General features: G+C 40.8%; 2 protein-coding genes across 2 annotated transcripts in view; both read left to right on the forward strand.

Moving 5' to 3' along the window:
* Nucleotides 1-21,021, forward strand: part of LOC137281930 (regucalcin-like) — a 158,078-nt gene that overhangs the window by 105,785 nt on the left and 31,272 nt on the right. The gene's annotated exons all lie outside the window — the stretch shown is intronic.
* Nucleotides 4,723-11,372, forward strand: LOC137281929 (regucalcin-like). Its single transcript, XM_067813654.1, has 7 exons — nt 4,723-4,790; nt 5,132-5,297; nt 6,690-6,869; nt 7,967-8,127; nt 9,427-9,490; nt 10,162-10,305; nt 10,977-11,372. The coding sequence occupies exons 1-7, from the start codon at nt 4,779-4,781 to the stop codon at nt 11,165-11,167; spliced, it is 918 nt and encodes a 305-aa protein (XP_067669755.1). The 5' UTR covers nt 4,723-4,778; the 3' UTR covers nt 11,168-11,372.

Below are 21,021 nucleotides of genomic sequence, written 5' to 3' on the forward strand. Positions count from 1 at the left end.
CATAGGGTGAGCTGCCTATCACAACATACGGTGTACTGTCCAGGACAGCATGGGATGTACTATCCATCACAGCATAAAGTGTTCTGTCTTAACTGACCACTTGGTGTACCGCACCTGACAACATTGGTGTACTGGATATGTGGCCACTTGGTGTGTTGGACATGACAACATTGGGTGTACTGGATGTGTGGGTACACGGTGTGTTGGCCATGACAAAATAGCGTGTACTGGATATGTGGCACACTGTGTGCTGGTCATGACTACACTTGGTGTACTGGATATGAGAACATTGGATGCTCTGTCGATGACAACAGTGGCTGTACTGTGTTGTGTTGTACTTCAGTGCAGATATACTATTTGATGTTATCCCTGAATCAGTGAGGAGAGGTGGCATTCCTTTTCAGTGGATAACTAATCGTAATTCTATATGGAAATGTAATGATGTCGAGTTTAGAATGACCGCCACCGGTGCTGGTGTATGATGTAACAATATTGTTGGTCCAGGAAACAAAGTAGTCATGTCTGTAAGCGTTGATACAATTCATCATGTGACGATTGAGGCTTTTTGTATAAGATAATTCCTGATATCTTACTGATATTATCACCTTACAAAGTATAACAAACTTAATATAATTTAACACTGTCCAACCATAGTCAAAATATTATTACTTGATACAGACAGATTTAAATAATAAAACACACAATATTCAATAACCTAAAACACATATGGTCAACCTTTCAGTGACTGGTGTCCATCCTATCTAGGTGGTCAACCTTTCAATGACTGACGTCTACCCTATGTAGGTGGTCAACCTTTCAATGACTGATGTCTACCCTATGTGGGTGGTCAACCTTTCAATGACTGGTGTCTGCCCTATGTAGGTGGTCAACCTTTCAATGACTGGTGTCTGCACTATATGGGTTGTCAACCTTTCAATGACTGGTGTCTGCCCTATCAAGGTGGTCAACCTTTCAATGACTGCTGTCTATCCTATCAAGGTGGTCACCCTTTCAATGACTGGTGTCTGCCCTATGTAGGTGGTCATCCTTTCAATGACTGGTGGTCCATATAACTGATGACATTGGATACAGTGTTTTATGGGATATAGTGCTGACACAAGTGTCATGATTACTTTGTGAATAACATCGGTCAAGGTTCCCTAATGTAAACCGTCACTAAATAATGAACACATTGGGCACAAAAGTACATGACATATCAAGGTTACAAAGATTTGAAAAGTGGTCAAAGTGTCGTCGTGACCTTGAACATGTGGACAAGCTCAGCCAAATCACCTGGTGTCTGCAGTGTAGGCTGTCCACATGTAGGTTGTCCTTTGGGTACAACTGTGTTTGAGCTATCGCTTTAACACGAATTGGGACGTGTGTACAGACGAATATTGTGACAAAAAAAGGATTTCATTCCCTTCGCTTTATTTCGAAACGTTAGTCACACTATACACACAAAAAGCGCGCGCGAATACACACACATATATACACACGCATATAGTAAACTACGAAGAAAATTATGCCTACATAATGGGGCACAAGGACATATTCAATTATGAAAAGTCAGTTGTAGAGGCATTAAATTAAAATCATATGTGTCTTTTTGTTGCATGAGCATCATTTTTAGATACGATGGCATATGTCAGCCAAGTCAACGAGCCTGACCACACGACTCTTTCGACAAATATGGGTTTGCTGAAGGCCAATTCCTGCTCGATCGATCATGCTGTTAATCAATGGATTGTCGTTCCTCACTTGTCTGGTTTAGATTGGATTATTTACGGCACGCCGCCCTATAACTAGAATATTAATGAGTGTTAACATAATAAATTCCATTCATTGACGTATTACAATATTGTTAATATCATTAAGAATTAAAAACATGGATCAGTCATTATTTTACCTAAACGCGCATAGCTTCATACTACTAAACAGTAACATAAATACTTGAGCATTTAAAACGCTTGACTATCGCTTGCCTCGGATCTGGAGGTGATTTCGCAAAAAGATGAATACACTGTCGAGTCATTGCGAGCAGGAGCACTCTTGGAAACACCACCAGTTATTCCATGTGAGTCATACTTGGAGTTTGCTGATGGTCTACATCTGGATTGGGGTAGGAATTTGGGTCAAGGACGGAAATATAGACGTAGCAGCGGAAACTGATAGCAGCAGGGAGGGCGAGGCGAGAATCTTGCTTCACTAACACTGTGAGACACAGTTGGTTGATGCTTGAGTAATGTGTGTAGGAGCGATGTTATCCCTTGTCGTTTGAATGATGACTGTACGCACTATGGTCATGAACTTATATTGGGGAAATGGACAAAGTTTTACTAATACGTTATTACATTATATGCTATTGGAAACTGGAAATATCACAGATACACTGACAGCTTTCCACTACCGAAAGCCAAGGGTCACGCTGCTGCATATGACGACTATCTGACATATTCCGGGACGAGTATCTCTCAAGCTAACAAGTATGTAAGTCCCATTTCATTCAAAGATTGTTTTCATACTACGTGTGTATAATCATAGAGTATGTGTCGCCAGTGACTGAAGGGGTGGTGTAAATCGAGCTGGGTTCGATAATAACAGGTTTTAAAAGCACTGCATGTCAGTCCCCATGATCCTTAATTTGGCAATCTACCGTCAGATGTTGGCTATCAATTGTCTGGTTATACAGGAACTTGTATTAATAATAACAAAGTTATACATGTACAAACTAGTTTTATATTCCTACCTGTGATCTTCGAATAGTGTTTATTGTCCTTCGTTGATACGGTTTTATAATTCAACTCTGAAATTATCATTTGTCTAGAATTTTATTCTAGCTGAAATATTTCCCATGTGACTAAATCGTAATGCATTCAACATTCACTCACCTAAGCTAACAGAAGGTAATAATATGGAGAACATTTATTAACCATTCCGTGGCCGTCTATCACTCGTCACGATATTAAGTATTACATACAGGTGCTTGTGGTACGTGGCATCCCGTCATGTATTTAATTCTCATATACTCTAAAATGCTGTTTGTGTTTACTTCAGCACTAATCAACGGCATGCTGCTTTGAATATGTAGGTGTCTAGTGTATAACCTTTGTATATCCACTCGGTTAGAGTGTGCCCGGCGTGCCTGAGTTCTATTCTGTGGTGTGGATACTTCTCTTTGAGACTGCGTGCCTAGACATCAATGGTGGCCAGTGTATCTTGTGCCATCCCTTTAAAGCAATATTGATGTTCCTCGTGTGTATTTTTGGTATTTCTATAAATAAATGTAACATGCTATAAACATTGAATGTATATTCTAGAGAAGACGATATAGTATTGATTCGGTGACAGAGTACTTGTCCTTCATGCACCCGGGCCAGGCTTTGTGTTGTGTGTGGCTTGGTATAGTGGTACCTTTTGCCATGAGAGCTGGTTCCCAAACACTCGCGTTTTACAGCTACTCGAAGTCAGACGTGGTTCAACAAACAAATCAGTATGCTCTGCCATGTTTTTCAAGATCCAAGGATATTGTTTTATCATCACAAGACTTTTTTCACATCCTCCAAAGTGGCTGATCCCCTTGAGTGTTATGCGCGAACTTAAGACAAAACCAGTCAGAATGCGTGCAAGTACTGAAAACAACCATGAGTACTGGCAAGGAAAGGCTGGGTAATTCTAATGGCCCAAGTGACAATTAAAATTACATCCCCAACAGATTTTACCCTCGTCCGTATCAGACTGATCGTCAACAAGTGTAGCCTCTTGCTCTAGATGAAAGACTGGTGTCACACATGAACCCCTATAAATCTTGCATTCAATCTTTTGTGGAAGTGTTTGGATGTAGTTCGACGTTTGACGTCTTAGACTTTGATCGGACAGCCCCATTTTATCCTACACAATATATCCTAGTGTCACTCAAGAACTGTCACTGAATTTTCAAAACAATATTTATATATTCTTATTTCCAAACATCTTATCTGGAAAAGTGTTTATTTACGTCAAACATATCCGAGACCCAGGTATTTTAACAGCTTTTCACAATCACGGCATGGCCGCCCTCTCACTTTCAACACAAGTGAGACAGTAAGTTACGTCACACAACTTCGAACATATAATTGGCTGGCTAGTAATGTAAACAGGATGGCTTGTATGGATGATCTCCCTTTAAGTTTAAGCTTAAACAATTATATTGAAGACCATACAACTTAAAAACGGGATGTAGATCGCCAACGAGTGTAGAGAGATAACCATATTACAGACAGTTGAGAGGTCATATCTGTTGAGAGGTTCATACGGATTGAGGTCAGGGGGGTTTACAAACCTGGGTGTTTTAGACGCGACAAGTATGTATATGTTTCCGCTGTTACCGCTTTAACATGACATGACCTGATGAAATGGATTGTCCAGGTTGTCATGCGGAGCACTCATTAACTGAATGCATGATCATAACATTTGCAGCACAAACGTTTGTTTATCTTCATTTGCTAAGGCACTACACAGCACTATACCCAGGCTCCTAATTATCGAGTAGAGCGCGGACATTCCGTTAAATAATGTTACAAACAATCCGTATGGTGAGCCAACAAGCACGCTTATCAGGTGAGAAACAATCAACAAGAGTTCGAAACAATCAACAAGGGTGTTACTGACTTAATCTCGCGTTATCATGTCAAGGGCATACCCTTCAGTTGTCAGCTCGGTCATGTCCATAGGTGAGGCCGTACAGTTGACTAAATGAATCATCCGTTCAGGTTCTCAACAGACCGTCCCAAAAGGATATGATAGAAGGGGTAGGTGGTGGGTTTGTGTGTGTGCGCGCGCGTGTGTGTGTGTGGGGGGGGGGATTGTTTGTATGTGTGAGAAGGGATGTTGGGCTCGTTTGGCTTTAAAGATGGTGACACTGTGTATTGTGCTTGTTAAATCAATCACTCCATTGTCTGATCCAAACTCGATTTTATATAATCAGCACTCCCGTGGACTATTTGTGATTGAAGCGTTAAATAACAGTTAAGCTTATTTCATTGCTGCGTTGCGTTGCATGAGGTCAAAACATCGTTGTAGCACTTAAGAGGTACTAACAGTTACCTAATCTCCACTATCTCACTATTTGTATGCTTTTATCCTGCGTCAGATTATGTCGGAGAAGATTGAAGTCATCGTGAAGAACAGTACTCGGCTTGGGGAGGGCCCCCACTGGGACGACACCTCCAGGTGTTTGTACTACGTGGACGTTTTCGTTGGTGACGGCTACAGATACAACGCCGTCACAGGTGACCACAGCCGACTGGACTTTGGAGGTGAGTTCATTTGAGAACTTGTGTGCATGTTTGGATACGTCTAGCATTATCCCTTCTCTAACACGAAGGTCGGTAAATATTCACGGTATGACCTCATAACGAGTGACATCAGGTGCAGTTGAAACACACATCATCACCATATCCCGTTAGTGACATAGGTTGCTACAAATCTGTTTTATAACCAATAATACCAGGGCTTCCTATTCGCTGCCCAGGGCCACTCACTTCCAGCTCATTATCGCCAAAACGTGATTCTCAAACAACATATCCATATGAAACGTCGTCTTTTTAAGTGAATTTACAGAGACTGTCCAAAACCGTGTCAGTGGATGCTCTACCTTGGCACAAACAGCATATTTTAAATGTCATGATGGCATAGCCTGTTGTTTCTACTATCGCCTTCACCATGCCTGTGGGGTCCAATTGTGGGTCGACCATGATCAAGCCGAGGGCGTCATGGGAAACGATGCTTTTAAACTTCTTTGGAATAGGCCCGAATACACCCTCAGAAGAATTCAGTTCAGATTACTGCCAAAGTCACACGATCTGCGTCTGCTTCTCCAACAGAAATTCACCAAAATAAACAGTCTGAAACGTCTGCTTCTAAACCAGTTAGTGACTTTTGACAATCAAGAGAGGAAATATATTAAAAAGAGACAAGCAACCTGCTGCCCCTTCATCATCTGACGTTCCAAAACACAAGACATTTGGACATATAGATACGGACGGAGGAATAGTTCCTCTATCAACTCCCGTATTCGATCGCCATTTGAGCCATCGGTGTTGTTTTGGTTATTGCAAGCATGCTCTGTCCAAAATCCGATTTGTGCCATAATCAGGCAAGTGCCATTGTCTGACAATCATTTTTTTCACGTTTGAAAATAAGTATGATTTGTACTAATGGGGACAGCTGCATCGCTGTCGGAACCAATTTTCGTTTTGATGAATAACCTGTGTTTGAGTTCTAACCCGTAACAGCGTTATGGCAATTACTTTAATGGTGATAGCTTTCTTGAAATTTGCTTTCTGGAAGGCGTTGTGTATTCATTTCCATGTTCGCCCCAAAGAACATTACAACATGTTCTGCTTCCAACTACTTTCACAAGGACTAAATGTATTTATGTTTGCTCACTGACACTAAGTATTATAAGTTTCTGTTTGTTCTGTGTTAGAATTTAAAATTCTGTGAGCTGTTTTCGTTTACTAGATATCTCGTGTACCAAAGAAAGAAACACGTCAAATTTGGCATATTTTGCCATGTGTTGTGTTAGGAAATCCAAACATAACTGTGAATAAATCCTGTGCGCAAGCTTCCCTTTATTTGTTCATGGCTACTTCCCCTCATTATATAAACTTTTCAAACGATCCTATCATCATGTTTCATGAATGAAGACACAACAGTGAGCGTCATCATCCCGCGCCAGAAGGGTGGCTTTCTGGTGAGTCAGAGAACAGACCTCGCCATCTTGGATTCATGGGACAGTGGCAAGGTTACCAGTATTGCAAAGGTCGAGGCCGAGGCTAATATGTTCAATGACGGCAAAGTGGATGCTTGCGGAAGACTCTGGATAGGTAGGTTCATATATCCTTGTGTCTCTCACCAATTGAGGCGGCGTAGTCTAAGGCACAGCAGTTCAATCCTGGGGACCCATGAAGGTCCGGGTTAGGACAGGCCTTCAGCAACCCATGCTTGTTTGTCGTAAGGTGCGGGTGGTCAGGCTCGCTGACTTGCTTGACACATGTCATCGATTCCCAATTGCGCAGATCGATGCTCATGTTGTTGATCACTGGATTGTCTGGACCATACTCGATTATTTACCGACCGCCGCCATATAGCTGAAATATTGTTGAATGCGACGAAAAACTGAACTCACCCTCTCACTCCTAGGACACTGGCAAGGTCCCCAAGAGTGCAAGGCCGATCGAGGCCGACGCTATGACGGGAAAGTTGATGCTTCCTGAAGACTTTTGTTCGGTAAGTTCCCGTTCTTGGGTCTCCTTTTGAGTTAGTGAGCGTTTTCAGTAAAACGATCATTCATGTATCAAGCACTGAGCATACACAATATTAGTGATGTAAATCGGAAAACGCAGAATCATAGCTCCAGTATTTGAGGTCTCGTATGTATTAAGCATTTTTCCATGAGTAAGATCTCAGCCATTGAGTGAGTGAGTGAGGTATCGGCAATAATTCAGCCATATCTCGAAGAGAACATGTGAAAATGGAATATGTGTATATTATAAAAACCTGTGTCAAGGGACAGTAAAGCAATTCCATTTTTAGAACAGTAACTCACGTATTTGAGGTTTCATTAGCAGATTCGCCTTCAATATAACCAGAATGAACTACACGCAGCGCAATGGCCGTCCTTGAAATGTTTAAATTCAATTGTCGTCTGCTCAAGTGTCCGCCCATGCAGGGACAAAGATCACTCAGATATATTGCTTATAAAATATGTTGATATTATTTGCACGAAACTCCCGGGGAATAATATTATATGATAATTTGCACACAGGTCTTGTTTCTCTGGTAAGCTTCTTCACCTTATATTGATACATGTTGCTACATTAAATAGCAAGTGTCCGCTGATATACTCTCAGACATACTGCTCTATGAAACATTATTTGTAAGAACCTCCCCAGGAATAACTACGATGAAATTTTCCACACAGGGTCATGCTTCAACGGTAAGGATATCCCTGACTCCCAAAAGTGGCCGAAGAATCAGGGCTCATTGTACAGTCTGGATGCTGATGGTAGCGTCAAAAAACACATCAGTAACATCAGCATCAGCAACGGCATGGACTGGACTGACGACAACAGCGTCATGTACTATAGTCTGGTTCATAATTATTGAGAATTTTTCTTCTTACTTTGAGCTATCCTAACACCTCAACTGATTCACTGATACTTAAAACTAAGTAATGGTATAAGGGAGGTAACTCATCTTGGCCTACTGAGTATAGTACAATTAGAGTTACCTCCCCTGAATTTGTAGCAGACGTCATTTTCCTCAGTACTGTCAACAATGTCTGCTGAAGATAAAAGAAGGTTGATTTTTGAGTTGTGTAATCAAGGAATTGATGATGTAAATACATTGGTAGGGAGAACAGGAACTCCTCTTTCTACTGTGTATAGGATTAGGAAGACTTTTAAAGAGGGAAAGGATTTTGGGCACCAGAAAGGAGCAGGGAGACCCAGAAAATTGGACTTCTCAGATCGCGTCCGGCTGGGAATTTTAGCGTCTAAAAAGCAAAGGGCAAGCATCGCCAACATCAGGTATGAAATGATAGAAAGGGGATCAACAGTTGTATCAAAATCTACAGTTAGAAGAAATTTGATTGATCTTGGATGGGAGAAAAAGACTGGAATTCTTTCTCCTCTCATGAAACAAGAACATAAAGACAGGCGTGTTGAGTGGTGTTTGGCACATGAAAACTTTGACTGGGAAAATGTGATTTTTACTGATGAAAGCTCAATATGGGTATATCCCAATAATGTGAAAATATGGACAAAGTCTGCGTCAGCACCGTTGTATCGACGACCTAAATACAGCCCAAAGTTTCATGTATGGGGAGGGATATCCTTATTAGGAACGACCCCGCTGTGTGTGTTTGAGGGAAATCTGACAAGTCAACGCTACACTAACATATTAGATAATTTTCTGCTTCCAAGTGCACATGTATTTTATGGAAATGACTGGATTTTGCAGCAAGATAATGATCCTAAACACACCGCAAAACATGCCAAGCAGTGGTTTCAGGAGAAAAATGTGACTGCATTACCATTTCCTGCATATAGTCCTGACTTAAATCCCATTGAGAACATTTGGGGGATGATGAAGGAATGTGTGAATCAAAAGGGGTTGACAAAAATTGAAGACATGAAGAGAGAAGTGGTCCGATACTGGGACAGCATAACTCACGAGACACTAACCTCTCTGATAGGAAGTATGCCTACCCGTCTTAGACTGTGCCGTGAAGCTCAAGGAGACTTGATAAAATATTAAATTGTTACCTACACAACATGAAAAGGTCAGTTCACTTTCACAATACATTCAATTTTATCTGATTTGTTCTCGTTTAATAATATGAAATGCTTTAGCTATTCTCAATAATTTTGAACCATACTGTACATCGACTCCATTCCCAGACAGGTCTGGGCCTTCGACTTTGACATCACAGCTGGGACTATCAGTAAGTAGACAGTGGTTCGCCAAGCAGTCAGGACACAAGCACTTTCCTGAGTTATGTTCGGTGCCTTCATTCCTGCATTCTGCTTGATTCTTCCATGCAGTGCATTAGATACTGAAGTCATTTATTAAAACCACACTTCCAACATATCACAAAAACTGGACCTTCTTGTGTTTTAGAAGTAGTCCATGTCGGACTTCAGTGTGTGTAATGTGGTTGTCAAGATCAAGGCAAACAACGGAACCTCACTTACAAAATGTTACTGTTGCATATAACGGAACAAGGAGTCCCACTACCCATAATGTTTGTGCCATCAGTTGCGCACCCCACTGTCTCGTGACTGAACTAATAGTAGGATCGTGCGTGAAAGTGTATAAAAATTATGTCCATATATGCTGGATTCTGCAATACTCTGACTGACACATTATGTTTGAAGTAGGACTGCCAGATTCATAAACACGTATTAAACATTACATTTGTCATCGGATCGGATCTTTATACATTTAATTCACTGCAACATAATTCTGCATAACTGAACAATAGGAGTAGAACCGAAAACTGCCCGGCGTTCCAATAAACCTGCTCTTTAACTGATTCATGATGTTTTTTCCAAGACTCGATCAGGACAACCAAATTTTCTGCCAAGTCACCGCGCCGTATGGGATTTGTTTCAGGCAACAAGAGAACTGTAGCGGACTTCAGCTCCACGGAAATCCCAGATATGGGGTATCCTGATGGAATGACCATTGACACAGAGGGAAAATTGTGGGTGGCCTGTTTTGACGCAGGGAAAGTCGTCCGAATTGACCCCGAGACTGGTAAGTGGGTAAGAATATTGGTGACGTATTGGTGACGTATGGAACATCTGTACAAAAAAGAGCAAGTCAGTCTTCCTGTATTGTTGTGAGCAGATTCGAACTATTGACTTATTTATATGGGACCAGTCTCGTTGACAACACATTTTGGGAGGAACGACAGCAGGTGGGGAGTTTTAATGTTTGGGACTCACGGATTATGTTGCAGATACTGGATGATAATTAGTTCAAGCTTCTTTCATTTTTACAGAGTTGTATGGCAATTGGTGGACATAAATATCCGGCAACATACCATATTTACTTGAACTAGCCCCGTGATGTTCCTGAAGAAAGTAAATATCTTCTGCGACCCAAAGATGTACTCAGAGAAAACAGAAATTTATTATCACCCTCAGTGAATCTTTGAAGGGCATTTAGAAGTGGGAAGCATAAGAAAAGCCAGATTTATGGATGTCAACTTCTATGTTCTGGATAAGACGACGTTTTGGAGCGTATGTTTGCTCCTTCATGACATGATATGTAAATTACAAGACCAAACAAAATTGCAACGAAACACACTACTGTCACGTAGCTGAAATTTAGCAGAATGAGAGTTAAACAACAGACTAAGTACAGTCAGAATGTGCTGCGAATTACGTGGTTGGTTATAATGGACCGATAATGTTTATATCTAGGAACCGTGATTAGGACTGTCAAGTTCCCTTGCGAAAAGATAACATCATGCTGCTTTGGAGGAGAGGACTTGACCGACCTCTACGTCACATCAGCGAACCCGGCACTGGAGAATACAACACTGGCTGGGTCACTCTTCAAGGTTACGGGCCTAGGAGTCCGAGGTCGCAAAGCTAACATGTTTACTGGATAAGTGCTTGTCCGTTTAATGCGTTTTTCAGAAAAAAAGCAAAGACTCATTTTGATGTAATGCAACTTTTTAAGTTCAGTGTTTAACCGGACTGCATTTAGCAGGGTATATCTACTGGAACAAATGGATTGTTGTGTATACAGTATAGTTTTCGGACGCTCTGTCTGGTCCTTTGACTAAATATGAACAATAAATATTCTGAAAAAAAGAATAGTTGTCTTCATATACAATGAATGGTAGCCAACTTGGCCTGGATCCTTAAACCGCTCCCTAACATAATGTCCTGATCCACTGACAGAATTCAGTGGGCAGAAACCAAACATATACGTCTTATGGTCTGTGATAGGCAGGCTATGGCCCTGCCACTCACCAACATGTTGACAATATACACCCTCGAATTCGTCGCAAGTGAGGGCCAAGGGTCATTGAACAGAATCTGGACAACACTGTAGCCAAATATCATTATCCTGTTTGCAAGGAGGGTGGGTCGGCCTTACGTCACGCAGAAGGACCCTGACATTGATCACCGAAGGAGACGAGTGATACAGAAGGACCCTGACATTGATCACCGAAGGAGACAAGTGATGTATTGACGACACAACTCAGAGAAAAATACAACATAGTTTTTGTGGGCTTTAAAGTTGCGAACGACGTTTCTGTCGGTTGGGTACATTACAAATAAGAAACAGACTGCTTTCTCTTTGACAGTACGCAATGGCTTAAAGTGAGTATTAGCTTTGGTGAATTGTGTGTGTGTGTGTGTGTGTGTGTGTGTGTGTGTGTGTGTGTGTGTGTGTGTGTGTGTGTGTGTGTGTGTGTGTGTGTGTGTGTGTGTGTGTGTGTGTGTGTGTGTGTGTGTGTGTGTGTGTGTGTGTGTTAAGTAGTTCGTCTTCCTCGCTGAGGAACAATGCCTGTTAGCAGTGATATCTAGCAACCCAGGCAAACGGAAATGGTTCGGAGACCTTCATTCATGCCATATTCGTTTCGGGTACATCGTTACCCGGACTGACACGCTATGCCAATTTATATTCAGTAAATGAACATGCCAAATTCTGTGGGAACAGATATTAAAAATATTCCAGCAGAATGAAAGGAAAACGTCAGTTTGATGGCATTTTCATGTACACAATGTGGTACAAATGGTTTCAGTACAGGATATTTTAGAACACTCTGACAACTAATAATTTTCGGCATAAGATTAGATATGTTGATCTACATGTACCTCTATGTTCTTTTTGTGAACGGGTACTTGAGAGTGTTATGCATTTACTATGTGACTGTATTCGTTCAAACAGAGTGTTGAAGGATTTGGCCTCTCACCGCCATATTAAAAATGCTTTATGTAACTGAAGAGTTTACATTTTAAGTCTCAATGCTATTTTATGCAAGTAAACAATTCATGTAATACACAGAAATGATTCATTCAAATTAGGGATATCCTACGGCATTTATGGTATATTCGGAGATATATACTGAACATCATTGAAAACGCACCACCCCTAAAATTGTGGATTTCTAAGAGCAGAAGTGAGCAATCTATGTAAATTTTATATATTTGTGTAGACCAATGTTTGATAAAGAAAAGAAGCAAAAAACAATCAAGCAAAACAGTGAAGATTTAATGCAGCTGACAATGAAATAAAGATGGGGTCAAAATGGAAAGTCAGTAGCGTGTATGACCCCCGTTAGCAGCAACACAAGCTGTGCAACGTCTCCTCATTGAACGGATAAGTCTCTGAATAAAGTCCTGAGGCACTGCATTCCACTCTTGCTGCAAGGCATTGTCGAGTTCCCCAAGGTTGTTGATCTGCGGACGACGTGCGAGGCGTTGGCCGATGTAATCCCACAAGTGTTCGATGGGTGACAAATCTGGTGACAATGCAGGCCAATGAAGTAGAGGAATGTTGTTGTTAGCCAGATACTGTATCGAAACACGTGCAGTGTGGGCTCGTGCATTGTCATGTTGAAATGAGTGCAGATCTTGATGCTGGTGAAAGAAGGGAACGACGTTGTTCTGAAGAATGTTGTCACGGTAGTAAACGGCATTCACTCTGCCACGACAAACAATCAGAGAGGTTCTGTGGTGATAACTTATCCCTCCCCACACCATAATGCTGCCTCTACCCCACCGATCGGTTTGCACAACACAATCCTGATGATAACGTTCACCCCGTCGACGCCATACCCGTAGACGCCCGTCAGCATTTTGCAAGTGAAAACGCGACTCGTCGGAGAACACCACACCATGCCAACGTCGTAACAACCACACACGATGCTGTTCAGCCCATTGTCGGCGTTCACGGCGATGCCTGTCATCAGGATGGGTCCAACGTAAGGGCGTCGACAACGTAACCCTGCCGCACGGAGACGGCGTCGGACGGTGGAAGCGCTGATCAAACCACGTCGACCCTGGGCAGCGTTGGCGGTTCTGGCAGCGGGTAAGGTTCGATCCCGAATATGGCGCCGTACAATGTCTCGATCTTGACGAGGGGTGGTAACACGTGCCTGACCTGGGCGTTGCCGGTCCCTGCTGGTTCCTGTTGGTATCTGTTAGCAAGCCTCAGAATGGTCGAATGATGACACCCAAATCGTCGTGCAATGTTTCTGCTTGAAGCGCCGAACTGCAACATACCCAAGGCCTGTTCTCGTTCCTCTGGTGACAATCTTGGCATGGCGAAAAAACTTTACTTACGAAAGTACTGCGAAAATGAGAACGGTTTTGTGCCGAAGGTCATTTATACCCCTGAACAGCATGCTTTCTGCATGCAATTTGTGCCCTTCGTGTGTGATGTGTATGAATTTTGTTGTTTTCATGTGATGTGTTCGATGATGTGTTCGAACGATCCGTTTTTTACTGTAGAGCGTTATTTACGATCTAGTGTGTTATTATCAAAATTCCCACCATTAATTTTCCATTTCCAAAAGATTCTATGGCCTTATTTCAAAATTTACAGGTGGTGCGTTTTCAATGATGTTCAGTATATGTTCGTTTCATGGCAGAATCTATAGATGTGTTACAAAATACCCAACATACCAGTCGTTACATCTCATATCCGCATCATCGTGATGTTTGGATTAATTAGTTCACGTTAAATATGTGAATCATGTGCATGATCCCTCAACATGCCATCAACAGTGATGGATGGAGGAGCAGGACACCGGTGATGGTGGCAGCTGACGTTGTGGAGCTCCTTGTGGAGAAAGTCCGTTTCTGTCAATCGGCTGGTCACGCCATGCCCTTCGCTTTGAAATTATTTTTGATAATTGAGGAAGGTACAGAACAATTTCAGAAGGTACAGAACAATTAGTATGTCATAACTTGTTTTTGCCTAGAGTCCTATGTCCAGAAGGCGGTGGCTCATGGGTCAATTTGGTGGAATTATTATATCATTCGGGTATGCTTGGTGCTGCAAAGCTGGAGGCCTGTCTGCTTTAGCATTGTAATTCTATTCTCAAACAACACCTCGGTGGTACAAGAGCATATAATCTACACAAATAGACAAATACAAAATCAGCTCGGAACCAAAATGGTAGTAAAACAACATATTCACATCTTTGTCTGACAAGGGATGATAGTTTTACAATATATTTTAATATATTCACTATATCTTGCCAAGTTTTAACAGATAGTATTTTCATAAACTTTATATCATTTGGAAAAATGATTGGATGGTTGGGTAGATATTGCCTCCTCAAAGTATCTAATGCTTTACAATGGAAAATATAATGATACTCGTCCGCAATGTTTTAGAAGCCTCGTGGAATATTATACCAGCAGCCCGTCTCAATAGGTAAATAATGGTTACATGTTCTAAGTCACAGTGGCAATGAAATACGTTTTGGGAGGAAGATATATTCATCAAAATTAGGAAACGTCTTAAGATGTTGATAGTAAGTTCCCTTGGGGCTAGAAATAATGGCATTGTGCCAGTTTTGGGTAAACTGATCCTTAAGAATATAATCAACTTTTGAGACTAGCCACTGGGTTGTGCAAGTTGATGGATTTGTAACAACATACGAGAGTCCAGTAGTGTCTAACATATTTTTAACGTGATGTAGCCAGGGATTACATTTCTTATGTGTTCTTCTTTGGAATGATAGGCAATTGTAAATTACGTTGGTAAGCTTAAAAACACCTTCTTGGTTAGTGAACTTGTGCCAAAACATTTATATATCATAATTCTAATGGGGAATCTTTGTAGTTTCCCATACAGCATGAAACGAGGGGTTGAATGTCTTAATCCTGTAATGAGTCTTAAGAATTTTAAATGAATTTTCTGTAAAATTACAAGGTTTTCGAAAGACCACACTTCAGCACCGTAGGTCAGGATACGTGTAACCATTCAGTCAAATGCTGACTGTTACGAGTGTGTATTTTCCGTATATTTTGTTATTAATTTAGTAATAATTATTATTGGGTTACAATGTTTAGTGTTTTGAATAATAATTATAATGGGTCACATTTCGTATTAAAGATGATCCGCATTTTTAGGATTCTGGCAGAAGGTTTTCCGTAAATTATCTGCCCTTGACAGTGCGTGACAAAGCTCAGTCACTTTCTCCAGATATTTTATTCTTGGTGATATTATCAAGTGCACTCTTAACAATGTTTTACCTAACTTTTACCAGTATGCTGATTGTTCCACTACATTCAATAGAACTATTGATCTCTGTTGCGGAAATGTAAGAAGTGCCTACAAGTCCTATGTAAAAGCACCCCTGGGATCATAGGATCACAACGTTATCCATCTTTTACCATCCTACAAGCAGAAATTAAAGTCTGAAAAACCTGTCATCAAAACTGTAAAATCATGAACAACTGGCGCAATAGATAATATTAAAGGCTGTTTTGATAGTACAAACTGGGCCATGTTTTATGAAGCCTGTGCAAGTCTAGAGGAGCTGACAACTGTAATCACGGATTACATAAACTATTGTGTGGAGACCATCGTACCCAGTCGGACAATCAAGATATATCGGAACAACAAGCCATGGATTACAAAGGAGTTCAAGTCAGTGCTCAACGACAAAAAACGTGCGTTCTGCTGCGGGGACAAAGAGAGAGTGAAAAGTGTACAAAAGGACATAATCACGCAATCTATTAAATGTAAGAACTCTTATAAACAAAAGATTGAAAAACAGTTTTCCGACAATAATCTCAGGTTAGCCTGGACTGGTTTGAAATCTGTCATTGGAACAAAACAAAAGAAGCAAAATATCCTTGTGTCTGACTGTCAATCCCTTGCTACGGAACTGAACTCTGTCTATGCCCGTTTTGATGTTCATGATTTCAAATGTGAAATTGACGATGTGTGTCTATCACTACCTCCGAGCGAGGACTTGTTAACCACAGAGGCAGATGTACTACTTTCTTTTAAACAGCTTAACGTGCGGAAGTCTTCTGGTCCAGATAAAATGGGTGGTTTTATTTTAAAGGAATGTGATGAGCAGTTAGCACATGTATTTAAAAAAATTCAAAAATTCAATAACGTCTGGTAAAATCACATCTCTGTGGAAAACTTCAAACATTGTCCCCATTCCAAAACAACAACGCCCATCTACTCTTAATGATTACCGTCCTGTAGCACTTACATCTGTTGTCATGAAATGTCTAGAACGTATTGTCAAAAAACATTTGCTTCATAATGTTACACACTTGTTAGATCCCCCTCGGTTTACGCACAGACCTGGGCGTGGTACTGATGATGCTACACTGACTCTCCTACACAGTGTTTTATCTCATCTGGAAAAGAGCAATAGCTTTGTTCGATTACTCTTTGCTGATTTCACCTCGGCATTTAACAAAACACAACCACATTTACTTTTATATTTCTAAATTGCCAAGTATGGGTGTTGACTCTTTTATCATCAAGTGGCTCAAAGATTTTATTGTTGGTCGGAGTCAGTTTGTATCTGTTAATGACTCTCAATCAAATGTTATATATACATCTACTGTTGCTCCACAAGGCTGTGTACTTTCGCCAATGTTATTCACATTATATACAAATGATTGTTTTAGTACCTCCAGTGATGTTTTTACAGTCAAATTTGCAGATGATGCAGCACTATGTGGTCTTATTGCACTTTCGGAAGCCTTCTACCGGCACGAAATTTTACACTTTATAAACTGGTGTCAAGAAAACTATCTGGTTTTAAACACTAAAAAAACAAAAGAAATGATTATTGATTTCAAGTTTGACGCAGCTTTTTGTTAATGGTGAAAAAATTGAAATTGTGGACAGCTACAAATATCTTGACACAGTAACTACCTCAATATTATCTTTTACCAAAAACACCAATCGTATTCACAAAAGAGGACAACAGCGGCTGTATTTTTTACGTCAATTCAGGAAGTTTTCCATCGACAAAACTCTAATGCGAGCCTTTTAGTGAGTGAGTGAGTGAGTGAGTGAGTTTGTTAAAATCTATCGTCACATCGGCAATATTTCAGTCATACCGTGACCAGAACAATTAATTTCATGGACAATAAATAATGGTAATTTGTATAAACCTGTCAGTGAAGAACAGTAAAACAACTAGATTATCATAGATTCTAATGTAAAACTAGTAACTAGATCTTAAAAAGTTTAACCTTACAGTACAATACAAGGTACGAGCAAGCTATATATTGCCAACAACTGAAGGTAGATCACCACACTAAGGACCATGGGGACTTACAGAGCATTTGCTTCCTGCATGGACCCTAGCCGCATTTACATAATCCCCTTAGCAATTCAGACACATCTAGCCATAAATTGAAACTACACATATTCTACGATTAAAAAAGTGGAACGTTTAAATTCACTTGGAATGTCTCAGGAGGACAATAATGTTACAGTACTTTAACCCCCCTCGAGTATACAGCCACTACCATTATTAATACCTTTCAACTTTATAGGTTGAATGGGCATTTATGATGATTTGTTTCGGTATATGCATATCAGAATCTGCAAAGTTGTGTTTCACATTGCATGTGATCTGTACGTATTTACTCCAGAAACTCCATTTGTCGGTTGTCAGTTTTATGTCATCAAGTAAACATGCTAAGAATTCATTAACTGAGCATCGAGTGACTGATGACAAATGACATAAGTAAGTTTATACCACCAAACAGAAGTTACAGCAAGGGAATGGTAATCGCTGTATTCCATGCAACTTTAACTGACTGTAAAATATGGATGGACACTGAGAATACGAACAGAAACTCATGCTTGCACAAGAAATAAATATCATCAATTGCTATTGCTAAGTAGAAACTGTATATACCTATTTAACATTTAAGTACATTTTCAGATATGTATAGCAATGACAAAGTGGAGTTGTTCAGTTTATAAATTTAAATAAATACAGTGTGGGGATAATCATATATATCGTGCATAATCATATTTTTCATGACATGAAAATATCGAGGTATAAACACAGCAATAGGATTGGATCAGTCAGTAAACCATCTATTAAGTATCCATATTTCAGAATGATAAGTGGCACCCGTGGCGAGCCACCTCCTCGTGGTGGGTGCTGGGTAACGCGAAGAGCTCGCCGACACCCCCGTTGTGGACCCGGGGGGATATTTGGTCCACCAACCTGTCTGCCGTGGGTTGCGGCCCTGTGTCGGTTGAGGACGGAAGTCTGGGGGTTGAGGGCACTGGGAGCCTGTAACCGTGTTTCCTTTGCTCAACACACCCCTTCGACCCTTACTTCACCTAGACGGGTGGTTGAATGGGCCCGGTTCAACCAATCGGCTGGTCATGCTAAGCCCTGTACATGTAAATTTGGCTGCACAAATTTGAGACACTATTTACAAATTTTGTTCTAGCTTCATGATGATATAATTTTCTTTTGATTGTGATTTCGATATCCAACTTTGTAACTTGCCTAGAGTCCTATGTCCAGAAGGCAGTGGCTCATGGGCCAATCTGGTGGAATTATTGAACTTTTTAAATTTTTCTGCTGGAGTATATCATCTGAGTATCCTTGGTGCTGCAAGTCGGAGATCCGCTTGTGTTTAGCATTGTCCTTGTGATACTCCGTGGTGGGTGGGGAGCTCGGATGATGAACGACTACACACTTACCATGGACTTCGAAACACCCTCTAAGAAAACAAAACGTCCCCATGACACTGATGACGAACAACGACCCTCCACAGTACTTGCTTACTGGCCACGTTTCCTGATTATTGAGACTTTGGATAAGACTCCCTTGAAACGATTTATAAATCCTTTCGCGATTTCAAAAGGAGTTTATGGCATAGCAGGAGAAGTGAAGAATGTTCAGAGGTTGCGTTCAGGATCCCTGTTAGTCGAATGTAACAGGAAACAGCAAGCAATGAACCTGCTATCAACAGATATGTTTGTTGGTGTTCCCGTTAAGATCTCTGCTCATAGAACTTTGAATACTAGCAAAGGGATTGTAAGAGACAGAGATCGCCTCTTTGCTGACATGACAGAGATTGAAATCGCTTCTGAGATGAAAGACCAAGGAGTGTTATTTGTCAGGAGATTTACAACCCGCAAAAATAATGAATCTGTTCCAACAAACACTTATCTCTTCTCGTTTTCAGCGCCAAACCCTCCTAAATCAATCAAGGCAGGTTACTGTAATGTGAACGTTGCTGTGTACATCCCTAGTCCTCTGCGGTGCTTTAAATGTCAAAAGTACGGACATGGAGTGAATAATTGTACATTGTCTGTTACTTGTGCTCACTGTGCTGAGAATACACATGTAACAGAAGATTGTGACAATAGTTATAAAAAATGCACCAATTGCCACGGAAGTCACTCATCCTTTTCTAAAGACTGTCCTGTTTGGAAACAACAGATGGAAATAAATCGGATTAGATATACCAGGAATGTCAGCTTTGCTGAAGCAAAAAAGCTTGTTCAGTCTAGAGAACACAGTGAAACCTATGCCTCTATCGCCAGTTCATCAACCGAAACAACCCATAAGGAAAGTCCTTCAGTCACAATTAAAAATACCTCCTCGCACTCATGCCAAACAGACTTGACATGGGTAAACTCTGACACTCCTACACGATTGTCTCCTGATCAGTTCACTCAGACAGCAAAATCACTTTCACAGCCGAACCACTTGCAGGAACAATCTTCTCTTCCACAAACTTGTTCTCAACCTGACAGAAATGAGAACCAACCTGGAAAATCCAAAATCAAATCACGGATAGACACTTCAAAAACAAATCGGGCATCTAAAGGGTCAGATAAGATAAAAATATCTAACAAATTTGGATCACTAGAGGATATGGATGTTTCTGATAGCATCCATCAAAGGGCACGTAGTTTATCGCCCTCGAAGAAAGTGCGGGGCAGATCCCCAATCAACCCTCCTAAAAGATAGTTCATTCTAAAAAACTAGTACAGTGGAATTGTAGAGGCTTACGGTCCAATTTTAATGAGTTACAGCTTTTAGTCCAAGATTTTGCACCATCGGCTTTCTGTCTGCAGGAAACTTATTTGAAGCAGACAGATGCTTTTGATTTACGGCATTTTGATGCATATCATTACTTTTCACCTCCGGGTGACAGAGCCACTGGGGGATCTTCAATCCTTGTTAAACAGGATGTTATACATAGTCCTGTACCACTCGCAACTAAACTCCAAATCGTTGCAGTTAGACTAACTCTTCATGTTACCTTTACACTATGCTCTTTGTATATTCCGCCTTCTTCAGCACTCCAACTGTCAGATCTCTATGACCAACTTCCTAAACCTTGTATTATAATGGGTGATCTCAATGGCCATAACCCGATATGGGGTGGCTCAAACACTAACTCAAAGGGTCAAATACTGGAAGATTTTATCTCCAATAATGATTGGTGTATTTACAATGATGATTCTAGCACT

This window comes from Haliotis asinina, chromosome 4 (genome assembly GCF_037392515.1).
Source record: "Haliotis asinina isolate JCU_RB_2024 chromosome 4, JCU_Hal_asi_v2, whole genome shotgun sequence".
Classification (NCBI taxonomy): domain Eukaryota; kingdom Metazoa; phylum Mollusca; class Gastropoda; order Lepetellida; family Haliotidae; genus Haliotis; species Haliotis asinina.

Coding starts and splice junctions, on each gene's coding strand:
- LOC137281929 (XM_067813654.1), top strand. Junction 6,870..7,966: donor TTGCGGAAGACTCTGGATAG/GTAGGTTCATAT, acceptor TTTTCCACACAG/GGTCATGCTTCAACGGTAAG. Junction 8,128..9,426: donor ACGACAACAGCGTCATGTAC/TATAGTCTGGTT, acceptor TGAACCATACTG/TACATCGACTCCATTCCCAG.